General features: G+C 34.8%; 1 protein-coding gene across 2 annotated transcripts; it reads right to left on the bottom strand.

The window, feature by feature from the left end:
- Positions 1–5,125, bottom strand: LOC110889827 (lysine-specific histone demethylase 1 homolog 2). Of its 2 annotated transcripts, XM_022137389.2 has the most exons (3): positions 5,016–5,117; positions 3,163–4,868; positions 1–1,103 (listed from the first exon to the last, which is right to left on the bottom strand). In XM_022137389.2, the coding sequence occupies exons 2-3, from the start codon at positions 4,679–4,681 to the stop codon at positions 376–378; spliced, it is 2,247 nt and encodes a 748-aa protein (XP_021993081.1). In that variant the 5' UTR covers positions 4,682–4,868; positions 5,016–5,117; the 3' UTR covers positions 1–375. The 2 variants fall into 2 exon arrangements, with proteins under 2 accessions (XP_021993081.1, XP_021993080.1); XM_022137388.2 differs by having other exon boundaries at positions 3,163–5,125.
- Between the last annotated feature and the right edge of the window lie 8,720 nt (positions 5,126–13,845).

Below are 13,845 nucleotides of genomic sequence, written 5' to 3'. Positions count from 1 at the left end.
TACTTAACATCCAAGACATGTTTTACCTTTCCACAAGAAGTCAATTTGTGTCAAATTAATTTTTCATCCAGATGCTTTCGCAGGACGAAAAAGAAATAGAAGTTTACAGGAATGATTACAGTTGATGAGAACAAAAATCAAAGAGTTCTAAAACACTAAATCCATGGGCATGAACATGAGATCGTTCGTATACATGAAAACTATCACCATTCTATGCCATCAGTCAACTCAATGACGCTATCACTCACGGTGATTCATCCTCCAAAATACCCAAATCGGTCACCCCTGTCAACCGGTTGCACCTAAGTCAAACCTTAAAAGTTTGACCTCAAAACAGCATGTGTGCTTACAACAACAAGATGCAAAGCTTGTGTATCATGTGTATGAAACACGCTTTCTAGAAACAATCCGGTTTCTGACCCTCCCTCGTTTTGCAGCAATGCTAGAAATCAAGGAATTTGCTACGAGGGCAAAACTGTCCAACCCCATTAATTTCAACCCGAGGTTTTTATACAAATACGTCATTCGACTTTCACTACCTCCTTCAACCGATTCCAACTCGTTTGCCTGTACACGCGATATAAGCGTGTAAAGCTTCAAAGGTTGCTTGTCAGAGTGTTGGCTATTGTTGACTTTCCCATTATCACTACAGATCTCGGCCGGACTATCAATCGTAACCATCATAAACCCCGTTGACTTAGAGTCTTCTATAGACGGGTCAAACACAAAATAGAAATTCCCGAAAGCTAAATCCGGATATTTAAACAGATTTGCGAGAATATCACCTACTCCTACGATTTTCCGATTGCTTTTTCTAGGATGAGTTTGTTTACTACCGTTTCTTGTAACGCTATATATGCATGACGCTTCTCTTAACCCGCTTAAATACGCACCGTGCATCGTGGCGGGGTGTTGGCGGTTTGTCGCTTCACCAGCGAAAAAAAGACGATTTTCAACGTTTTCTGCGAGTATATCGTAATCACTACCCGAAGAGTGCACCCGCACATGAGAGTATGAACCGTAAGAAAGAGGATCGTTTCCCCATTTTGTACAAACAGATTGGATGGGATCGGGTACATCAATACCCTTTGGACCATATATACCTGTAAAAATATATATTAATTTACAAATTGCCATTTCTATTATTTATCACAAATGGGTAAAAAAACATAGCTAAAAAACATGCTGAAAGTCGCCCAGAATCTACTTTTAATGTACAAAACCTATATTATCATTTTATCAAGAGTTAAACGCCTGGTTCGTCCCTGTGGTTTGCCATTTTTGCAGAGTTGGTCCCAAGGCTTCAATAATTACAGAGTTGGTCCCAAAGGTTGCAATTTTTAAACTCGGGTGATCCTTATCACTAACTCATAGTTGTCAATAGCGGCTATAGCGACCGCTATGTAGCGAAGCGACCAAGTGTCACTATTTGGGTCATAGCGACCAATAGCGTGAATAGCGACAGTTAGTTTTTTTTTTTTTTTTTTGATGTAAATAGCAATTAGATATAGCTATAAAATAGCTGAATTTATAGGATTTTGTTAAATATACATGTAAAATAGCATATATACCAAGGTATTTTGATATAATATACATATAAAAATTTTCAAAATTCTTTTTCTAGTGTATCACTATGTATAAAATAGTGGTCGCTATTCGCTATGTAGCATATAGGTCCCTTGTCGCTATTTGTCGCTATTCGCTATTAACAGCTATGCACTAACTTATGTTAAATTTCTCAGTTAAATATGTGTGAAATGACTAAATTACCCCTGAAGTAAAAATAAATAGTTAAAAGAAAGATAAATAGATAAATATTCTTCTGTTTGATTATTCATTTGTGATTGTTTTATGAGTTTTTATCGATTGGTCAATGAATGAAATTATTAACATTTTGTTGTTGCATATGATTATCGATTGGTCATTGAATGAAATTATCAACATTTTGCTGATGCATGTGAATTTGAGATAATTTTTGTTGGTGATGGGTTTTTAGAGAGATACTTAAATAAAGTGGGATTATTTCATTTTTATTTGGCTTTTTTAGGTGTTCTATTTTTAACCAAAGGGGTAAAACAGACTTTTTACATATACTTAACTGAGAAATTTAACATAAGTTAGTGTTAAGGACCATCCGAGTTTAAAAATTACAACCATTGGGACCAACTCTGTAATTATTAAAGCCTTGGGACCAACTCTGCAAAAAGGGCAAACCATGATGACCAACCATGCATTTAACTCTTTTATCAAAGATTTACAATATTATTGTAATGATTTTTGTAATCAGAAATAACTCATAAATTATTTATGAAACGACTAAAATATGAGCAAGAAAGTATACACGGGTCAACCTGACCCTCCCGTTTTGATTGTTACCACACTCATCCGACCCGCAGATCTTGCCACCTCTTGTGATAAACAAACGACCTTAGAATTTTTTACCTCTATTTACTTGTAAATAGATGGATCAAGTTTAAATAAAAAATTAGTTATTATTATGATACATACTGTATTACTATTTATTAGAGTTGAGTGCTGAGATTTGTCCACTTTTGTCATTTCAGACCAAATTTCAAAACTGTACTATTTTCCTCCCCGACGTTCTCGAAATGTGTCATTTCCATCCAAAAAACTAACCCTAGTTATTGAACTCATAACTCAGTTAGATCAGGAACGAAAACAGCAATTTACTCTAGATTTTTTTTTATCTTTTTAAACTTCTTTTGTATTATTATTATTATTATTAATATTAATATTATTATTATTATTATTATTATTATTATTATTATTATTCTATTATTATTATTGACAAAAATAATAATAATAACAATAATAACAAGAACAATAAAAAGAAGTTTAAAAAAATCTAGAGTAAAATGTCTTTTTCATCCCTGAGCTAACTGAGATTTTAACTGAAGTTAGTTTTTAGAACTAAAATGGTACATTTCGAAAAACGTCTGGGAGGAAAATGGTACAACTTTGAAATTTAGTTTGAAATGGAAAAAGTGAACAAACCAGCGGACGTAAATGGCACTTAACTCCTATTTATTATGAAGCAAGCATTTTGAAAAATGGACAAAAAATTGTCTGCGGCTCAACCCAATGGCCCGTCAACAGAACCCGTTTTGACCCATTGACTTCATATTTAGAAACGTTCAATACCTCGAAGGATGCTTAGAACACGATGTAGTAAAGTGGAAGGATGTGTTGATTCAAACGATCTTGCAGCTTCACCAGCAACCAATGCAACAAGGACCGAACCCCCAGAAACCGTATGATAACTATAGAACAAAAAAAACTCACCACGTGTAATGCTATTCTTGCTAAGACACCCAAACGTATCCAAATCTTCACCCCAAAACACATGCGGGAACACCATAGCAACCTTATTCAACAACCCAAATCCCAACTTGTCAATCGCGTCTAGTTTTCTTTTCGGTAATTCCGGTACGAACTTTACGGTCCGTTTCTTTAAAACACCAAGCGGAACAGTGCATAACACCATATCCGCTTGATACATTTGATCCCCAGAAATTACCTCAACACCTTCGCTATTGTATCGAACCGTCTGCACGATTTTATCGTAAAAAATAGGAACCCCATCACATAACGATTCGATTAATCGCCAATTCCCACCTGCAAGAAAGCAATGATCACCACCCATTTCGTAAGGATCGTCTTGATCCCAATAGGCAGCGGAAAGATTCGAAAGACTACCAGCGTTTGCGTATTCCAAATTTGCAAAATGCCAATCGAGTAATTGTTTCTCCTCGGGAGTCGTGGCCACGGTATACAGCTGCGTAAGTTTTTCGAGAACCGAGCCTAACGAAATATCAGCAGCTGATACACCCATAATTTGTCGAAATTCAGTAACTTTGTCTAAAAGCCGATTAAAAATAAACTCTACTTTCGAATCAATTTCATCACCAACAGGTCTACCTTCCGGATCATACAACGGGCATTTATCTCGAACTTTATGAAGCGGAATCGAAAGCTGTCTAGCCAAAACGCCAAGAGGGTTTGCATGGATACCCGTAATAACACTACCACCGAGATCTACAGCAGCGTAATTACCCTTTTGACCCATCTTTTGCGTGTAAACTCTCCCACCGGGTCTGTTCCTACCTTCTAAAACAACCACCTTAAAACCGAAAGCTAACAGCTGGCGAGCAGCGGCTAACCCCGCAAGTCCCGCACCGATGATTATAACGGACCCCTCAGTTGCTTCCTCGGGCAACTGAGCCTTGAACGGTGGCGAAACCCCAAAATTGATATACCCGTTAAACATTAGAAAATCGTAAGCCGAATGTATCAACTGCCCGTACTCGTTACTTACAGTTTCCTTTATCTCACCTTTCGAAAGCCACGTGTGTACGTTAGCCCTCCACCTCGAAAGAATATGGTTTCTAACAACGATATAATCATTCTGTTGTTTTCCATCTAACTCACTCACTACATTAGCTTTAATCTCTTCTTCAAGTAACGCATCAATCGGAAACCCTAACGAAAGAGCTATCATCGCTTCTTTTTCTGTTTCTTTCTCTAATTCCTTCTTTGTTCTAAACTTTTTCTTCGACGAACTACCTAACTGTTTATCCAAATAATCATCCATCAAATTCTCATCATAGCTTCTAGAAAGAGACTTCTTTCTCAACAACCTTTTCGATCCCGGTGTCTCCATCCTAACACTTAAACCCCCTTCCCTTAATTCAAACTCAAAAACCCACCAAACAATATAGCCTTATGTTCACCAATTCTCTCAGAAATTTCATCAAACACTTGGAGTGCAATAACAAACAACGCTAAATTACCAAATTGCCATTACCCAGATCAAATAAATCGAGTTTTTGCATCCAATAGCATGTTAACTGTATAATATCATTACAAAAACCCTAATTGGTACCAGTTTTTTGCAACTTGAAGATAAGATTATGGGTATGAAGGATGTAATTGGAGCCCAAAATTATACTGTTGGTTAGGGTTTCGAATGTACGAGAGGGATGCAGAAGACGTACCGTTTGTTAGCGGAAGTTGAATCGTGTTATCATCTTTTTGAAAGGTTGAGGGGGGAAAATTAGGGCTTGTTTCACAAGATAAACTGACGGTCAGCGTGAGTTGGCAATTTCGTTCATTATTTGGAGGGAAACTGAAGAGTTATTGGGCTTTTAGATAAATGGGCCAAGTTGGTGATCGTGGTTAAACTTAAACCCAACTAAAATCATAATTAGTTATTTGTGAATTAAAATTAACTAGCATTAACACCCGCGCGCGTTGCGGGATTGGTACATCGCAAACATCAAATAAATTAGTCCAAACATTATGTGATGCATTAACAGTATGAAAACACACGTTTCGATTCGACGTAATCAATTGAACTCAATGTGATTGGATCAATACATAAAGTAAATCAAATTTATACCTTACAATGATAACATATTACATGTGACCCTAGTCATACATAGAAAATGTAATGGGTATAACGGAAAAGTTGACACGTATAACAAAAGAGATTAATTAGAGCGTATAAAAAAGGGAAAAACCACAATATGACTCCACTCCGATCAAAACAAAAATTACAAAACATTCATAAAACAATCACGAAAAATATTATATTTCACCTGACCCGTTCTCCAAAAAAGTTTAAGTCGAAACATACACCACTCGAATTTATACCGAAACGTACATAAAAAATGTGCACGAAAAAATGTTTTTTTTTAAATGAAAATATATTATATTTAACCTGAATCGTTTCCAGGAAAAGTTTACGCGAAATGTAGAGGAAATCAAATTTATATTGACATGTACACAAAAATATGCACGTAAAAAAATTAGTTTTTTCTTAAGTAAAGGGGGTCCAGTGGTAAACTCGTAACAAATAATTAGTACTAACTTAATAGGTTAAATACGTTCTTAAAATCGTTACAAGTAGCACTAATGTCACACCAGTGACAACGACCACCAACATTAGAAAAACTCGTAAAAATAAAATAAAAAAGTAAAAAAAATAACACTAAACGAAAAACAGACTTAAAATCGTTAAACCACGTACGTCCGTTGCGACGTGTTAATGCGAAGAAATTAGCCATAAACGTTAAATATTAAAAATAATAACTAAGTCGATTTAGGACCCGCGCGTTACGACAAACTTGTATGAAGAAAAATAGAAGCGTTGTGTTTGGTCTGTCAAACAGGAAAAAGCAGACGAAAAAACGGTTTAATCTCACACGCACGTTGCGGCGTGTTGACTCGCAAAATTTAGAACGAAACGTAAAACGAAAAACTTGCAAAACATGAAAAGTATGGGGGGACGACAGTTAAAAATAAAAAGTGTGGGGATTAAATTGTAAAAGATGAAAAGATGTGGGTTAAAAGTAAAAAGTTAAAGAGGTTAAATGCAAAAGATAAGGACCTTTGGGTTAAAAAATGGAAAATACAAAAACTTTTTTGAAAAACATTCAATCCATAAATTACAACAATGTAAAGCAACAAAATGTTGCTAAATTATATTTTGTAAATATGTAAATACTAATTAATTATTTGGATAAACTAGGATTTTACCCGTCACGTCTTACGAAGATGTACTGCATAAAGAATATTACCACTGAGAAAACATAAAGACGTTCGAAAGTTTCGTAATATGTATATACTTGATCTAGGTATAAAGTGGACACTAAAACATTGTCAAAATACAATGCATGAAAATGAAAGATGATAATGGTCGAAATACATTGAATTAAAATAAAACATTGTCAAATGATGATGGTTCAAATCGGATGAGAATACGTTAAGTGATTTTTGTGTATATGGCTATTATTAGTCCTTCTAAATAGTATTTAACTCCAATCAGATTGAATCTCTTTACAATAACACAAACGGTCCCCTTTTGTGGTTGGTCTTATTAAAAAGATAGAGATCAACTAATGACACTTATTAGTTACATATGTTTAAAAGGAATCGTATTTTATTTTAATGGGTTATTGGATTTTAATAATCCTAAGTTTCACCAGTTGGCCGATAATAATCACAACTTTAAAAATTCCCTCCAATAATCCCAACTTGTAAAAGTTTGGCCGCCATTGATCTTTTTCAAACATATAAGAATTTGGTCTTCTCAATAGATTCAATTACACCTAGAGACTCCTTAATTGATTTAAGTGCACCTATGTTAGAAAATGATCAATGGCGGCCAAACTTTTACAAGTTGGGATTATTAGAGGGAATTTTTAAAGTTGGAATTATTATCGGCCAACTGGTGAAATTTAGGATTATTAAAATCCAATAACTCTATTTCAATTGCAAATAGTTTAACTTTATATCTTAGATGCTTGTTGGGCTCTTGATGCATTTACAACTACATTGAACACTAGATGTAAAAAAAAAAAGGCAATTCCAAAATATATTTAAAAATCTTTTCGGGTAAGTCATCTACTCTCAGGGTGTTCCAACGATCGACTTCTAAAAAGTTATTTTGGGGGGGGGGGGGGGGGGGAGGGGGAGGGTATTTGTTGGTGTATATATTTTCTCCAGGCCCTTAGAGCTACCTTTTCATTTATCTTTTTTATTTAGGCTCCCACTATTTACACACTCCTATAATCTTATTTTCACACCCTTGGGTCTATACGACTCATATAGAATTGTACCAATCTTATAGAATAATGTTGCACAAACTTAAATGTCATGGAATGTTATTATTGTCTTGATCTATATGACCCGTATAGCATTATACGAGTCGTATAGATTGTTATACGACCCATATAATGTTATTATTCTCTTGATCCTATACAGGTCGTATAGGATATATGGCTCGTATAAAAGATGTTAAAACAAGATTTAAGAATTTATCCTTATTAGCTCCCATTGTTTATCTGTACTATAATTTACTCAACATTGTATGTTAGTGGTGGTGTACTATTAATTATCATTAGTACTTTATTAGTACTTATGTATGATTGTTGAGTTAATTCTTTCAACCACCACTTGTGTTATCTATACTACATTACTATAATGTACACATCAAAAGGTTGGTAGGAGCAACCACTTTATCCCTTATGATAGTAGTAAGTTTTGTTATATGGTTCGTTTGTTTGTTTGTCTGTGTGGTCTATCAGTTATCACCGACTAATTCAGATGTTGGTGAAATTTTCTTCTATGAAACATTCTTTTCGCATTATATCTACAATTTATCACATGTTTTAATAGTTTTCTCATCTAAAAAATAATCGTATGTATCCAATATGTCAAAACTGGCTACACGCACAGATTTGCCGAACCACCTTGCCACACATTCGAATAAATGTGTGACTAAAGGTCATTTATAACAATTTAAAACACTTTTAGTAACATATTTTATTATTATTGTAACCATTGTATAACAATTGATCCAAACCTTTAGCCACACTTTTAGAAAAAAAATGCGACATTTACTAGCCATAACTTGAAAAGTGTAACTTACTCCCACGGTGTTTGTTCGACTTTTTTTATTCATGTGACGAAACACATCTTTTCAAAACCTTTAACCACACTTTTAGTAAAAAAAAGTGACTATCACTAGCACAGTAGAACAGTTGGCCAAATGTTACTAACTGTCACAATTGGTTTTTAATGTTGTGGCTAAGACATAATACATTAATACATATAGCCACTGACGAATTTGTGTGGACCAATTGTAACGCCCACAAAACCCAAATTTTGATTCACTAGTATGTTTCTTGTGTCATGGTATGAAATGAGATAACCAAGTTATTTAACTTAGTTAAAATATAAGATTTATAGTAGGGGATGAAGTTTGGGACAAACTGGGATAAAATTGAAAACATGAGGGGTTAAATTTGGGGTAGTTTGAAGTAGGGCTTTTAGAAAATAAAAACATTAGTATATGTAGGTGTGTGTGTGTCGTGTATGGAGAGAAAGAGAGAAGAAAAGAGGTGAAAACCTCTCAAAAACAAGTGTGGAACTTCAACAAATTGAAGGGGTTGGCTTGATGATCAAGATGCATGGATCAATATTTAGCATCATCTAGCCCTAACAAACATGTGGTAAGTTGCAGATTTTTATTTGGTGACCTTGCAAGTAATGGGTATGTGATCAATCTTTGATATCAAATGTTAATAAGCATGAATGTGTGTTATAATAACCAAATAGAAATTGGTTTATGAATAGTTTGAAGTGATTTAATGAATTAGATTAAAACCCATATATGGACTACCCATGTCCAAGTCTTGTTAAATGCATGATGTATTAGGTGATATTTAGCTGATTTTCGATAGAATGAAGGATTATGGTATGGGGGTAACTTGATTTTTGGTTGAATATGATGAATGTAAGTATGAACTAGGGAGATTATTAAGGAAGAGCTTGTGCATAGGGCTTAATTTGTGTCTGCACGCCAAGTGTTCGATGAAATGTCTATTATGGGTTAGTATGTGAAATTGTATGCAAGTAAACGATGAATATGTATCGAATGTAACAATGATGTAAATGATAGTAAACTAACATGAGGGATGTGTTTTAAATGGAAATTACATATATGAATTTAGTTTGATTGTATGATTTGGTATAAGTATGCATTAGGAGATTGTACTATATGCCTTAAAGGTGTGATGCACACCATATGTTAGATTAATCACTTAAATTGTGCTAAGAAAATTAATGCGTACTAAATGTGAAAGGTGTGGACTTAGTGGCAAGTAAGGATGGTAGAATTATGTTAAATTGGCTAACTTTGGATTTTGTTGTCAATTTTGGAATTATAAAAGCATTATTATGTGTATAATTGATTATGTGTGTGTATATATATAAGAGTAAATTACAAGTTTTGTCTTTTATGTATGTCCCAAATTGCAGGCGTTGTCCTTCAAACCAAAACTTGACAGGCGGTGTCCTTTATGTTTTCAAAATCTTACACGTTTTGTCCTTTATGCCAAACTCAGTTAAATTTTTTAGTTAAATCTGGTCATGTGCAATGCACATGAGGGTATTGTTGTCATTTAATCTCTTCAGGGACTATTGTGTAAAAAACATATGTTTAGGGACTAGTTTGCAATAAATTAAAAAATAAAAAAATTATATAATATCTCATCTATCTCTTCTTTTCTCTCTCTCTAACATAACCAGTAACCAAGTTGAAGTCCCTCTCTCTCTTCTCTCTCTCTCTCTAACATAACCAGTAACCAAATCACCACTGCCATAGCCTCACCGTCACCAGCCCCAAATCACCAACCACCGACACACCACCGCCATAGCCCCACCGTCACCACCGCATGTGATTTTTTTCTGGTTTTGAGATCGGATTAGAGATCGGAGACGGTGACACAGGTCTGTGATCGGAGCTGGTGCAGCTATCGCTGAGCAGTGTGGCGACGTTGTCGTTCGTTTTGTTATCGCAGTTTGTGAGGGTTTATGGGTTGAGAAGGTTCTTGTTCTTTGATAAGCTTTGTGATGAGAGTGAGATTGTGAGGAAGGGGTATACCGATTGGTTAGGAGTTGAATTGAATGTCACTTTGGTTTAGGTAGAATTTATGAAACGAAAATAACTGTTTTTGTTAGGCTTTATGTTGTTTTGCATAATTGAAATTTGGGGGTTTTTTTGTTAGGTTTTATGTTGTTTTGCATAATTGAAATTTGGGGGTTTTGTTTATGAACGATGGTGGTGGTTGTAGATGGATGCTTATGGTGGCGGTGATGTGTGAACGGTGATGGAAAGTGGTGACAGGTTATATTAGAGAGAGAGAGAGAAGAGAGATAGGGACTTCACTAGATTGTTATGTTGGGCGGTTAAGGTGTGTTTGATGGTGGCGGTAGTGGTGGTGGTGGCGGTGGTGGTGGCGGCGGTGGAGGGTGGTGGTGATGATGATGAAGGGTGGTGGTGATGGTGGTCAGTAATTTACTCTATATATAATAATAATAATAATATTTTAATTTTTTTTATTTTTAGATAATATTAAATAAATGGGGTAGAAAGACTTAAATGCCCTTGAGTGATCAGATTTAACCAAAAAATCTAACTGGGTTTGGCTAAAAGGACAAAACTTGCAAGATTTGGCAACATAAAGGACACCGCCTGTCAACTTTTTGGCTAAAGGACAGCGCCTGAAATTTGATGTAAAGATAAAGGACAAAACTTGTAATTGACTCTATATATGATATATATGTATTAACTAAGTGATCATATGGTTGTATGTGCCCTAAAACATGAGTATGAAATGCATATGGTGTCATTAGTAAAGTCTACCATATCAACATGGATATATGTTCATAAGTTGAAAGTTTATATGTTGGACAATTGACTTTTTGGAAAGCTAATAATGTACGAATAATATGGATAGACTTCCAAACACGAGTATGAGGTTAAGGAGATTGTGTGGTACATGTTAGGTTATTTATGTGGCATAGATGATAGTAAGTTGAATTTGCTTGAATTATGAATAAGGTGCTAGTGAATTTATGTCTTATGTGTGTTAGTAATTGACTAGCGATAGTCAATGTATCATATGAGTTGGAAATGAATGAGCATGCATGGTAACCATATGTGAATGTGATGAAATGAAAGTATAAGGATCATGTCAATATGAGCTTAAACATAGAAGGCTAATGGCTCGGGAGGAAGCAAGGAAGCAAGCATAAACATTATGGACTTTAATTCTGTTTATGTTAATTAATGTATATACTTATATATGCATCATGTAAAGAAATCACGAAATTATGAGTTCATATTAATGGAGTCAATGTAGGGAACATAGTAATGGATCATTGTAGTCTAATTATGCTTGAATCCCTGTAGCCGACAGCCAACCTGACTGCCAACGGCTTAGCTAGTTTTTCCGGTTTTCTTCGATCCTGAACCCTATAGCTCCATTCCAAAGTCTCGTTTAGCTTCCTAAATGCACCCCAAACCTACCAAATAGGTGTGTTAGGTGCGGGAAAGGATGGAACTCGCGTGTGAGCATGTACGGAGACGAAAAATGTATGTAGGTATGTGTGTGTGGGATCTAATTGTTTGTATGTGGCTAGGACTCGTATGTATGAATATATTAGGATGTGAAACACTCGTGGATAGATGGAACTAGTACGTATGTATGTACATGTATGGCATTTAAATGCAAGTATGTGGATGTGGCTTATATGTATACATGTATGTGTGTGATTTAAATGTAAGTAGATGGGGACTTGTATGTATGTGTATGGGATTCATATGTATGCGTTGAATTGCTTGTACGTATGTAGAGTACAATTTTATGTAAGTATGATTTGGGATTATATGTACGAATGCATTTTAGATGCTACTAACCGTATTACCATGAGAATGGAATGAAAGTGCAGGCGTATTAAAGCGGGTTATAGAAGGTTGAATTTTTTAATTCAAAGATCGGATCCGAGAATGTAAACGAATGGATCTGCACTAGTAGAGAGAATTTGACGTTGTCATTTGATTTTCATTAGAGGGTAATTATATGTGGTTTATGTAACGCAAGATGTCACTTACTATGAGTGTATGGTGACTACAAGTTATACGAGTCTTCCACGTGAGGTGCAGAACGACTGAGGGTCGAGTCAAAGCGTGGATTGTACGGAAATGGGTCACGTAATATTATAAGTATGTGTCATTTTAAACATAATGAGCAAAAAGTAAAGAATGTAATGCTCATAAGTAAGTTGTTTTAATGATTTCCAACACATTTTCACCCAAAAATCCCCCCCCCCCAAACTAATCCCGCTTCCAATTTCAACCCCCTCCCCCAAATTAATTCACCAAATATCTCCATCCTCTTCAAACCCTTAATATAGGATTCTTTCTCGTATGTTATTTAGCCCCCTAATTTCATCATTTAGGGTTTGTACAACTTTCTCCAAATCCATAACTCTTCTTCGATTCATCGTCAAATGAATGTCTACTAGATCAGGATAGTGAAGTTCATCATTAATCCGATTCATCTAATTTGTATGTTGTAACAATGTGTTTTGTTGAACTTGTTGACATTGCCTTATAGATGGATTTGGTTAAAGGAAACATCCTGATTTGGATGAAGCTGTGGCGGCTACTAGGGTTTTGGTACAATTAGATAGTAAATATAAAAATATCACGCATTTCTCTAAAACCAAATACTCATTTCTCTGCGTTACGTCTAACATTCCCCACCACTGGACTTTTGTGTTCTTCATCTCTACAATTGACTCAGAACAATTTTGACTTTGATCAACAAATTCAACTCAAATTTCAGTATGAGTAAATCTTAATGGGTACGTTTGTTTGTTTATGTGGCATGGTTCGTTAGTCATCACCGTCAAATTCTGCTGTTAGTGAAATTTTCTTCAATGAAACTTTTTTTCTAGTAGTGTGCACATTATATCTACAATTTATCATGTGTGTTAATAGTTTTATCATCTTAAAATAACTATACGTATCTTAGATATGAGTTTTACTCGTGTGTGCTATATCTTGTTGCTAAAACCCACCTTAAGCCCCATCTTAATTAGCTCCATCAAGTGTTGGTTTTAGTATGGGTGTGTACGGTTCAATTCGGTTTTATGGTAAAATTGAAACCAAAATGTTCGATTTTCGGTTTTTAAAAACCGTTCGGTTTCGGTTTTTTAATTTTAACAATGGTCCAGTTCGGAGTTTGGAACATAATCACATAAGATTCAAAAATAAAAAGTATAATTCAAGATTTAAGATCTTTTTTTGAGTTCACAGTTTACATTTAAGTAACTATATTTAACCTTTTAACTAATATTGTTGACATAAACCTAACATTCTAATCTATTTTTGTGCTTCTCCAATGTTTTAATTAAGACATTTTTTTATAATATTTTGAAAATCATTTAATTTTATGTTAAATTTTGTTATTT

The sequence above is a fragment of the Helianthus annuus genome, chromosome 11 (assembly GCF_002127325.2).
Source record: "Helianthus annuus cultivar XRQ/B chromosome 11, HanXRQr2.0-SUNRISE, whole genome shotgun sequence".
Taxonomy (NCBI): domain Eukaryota; kingdom Viridiplantae; phylum Streptophyta; class Magnoliopsida; order Asterales; family Asteraceae; genus Helianthus; species Helianthus annuus.
Note: the sequence above shows the minus strand (reverse complement) of the source record. Positions and strands in the feature narration are given on the sequence as shown.

Coding starts and splice junctions, on each gene's coding strand:
- LOC110889827 (XM_022137388.2), bottom strand. CDS start 4,681: ATGGAGACACCGGGATCGAAAAGGTTGTTGAGAAAGAAGTCTCTTTCT. Junction 1,104..3,162: donor TGTTCTAAGCATCCTTCGAG/GTATTGAACGTT, acceptor ATATTTTTACAG/GTATATATGGTCCAAAGGGT.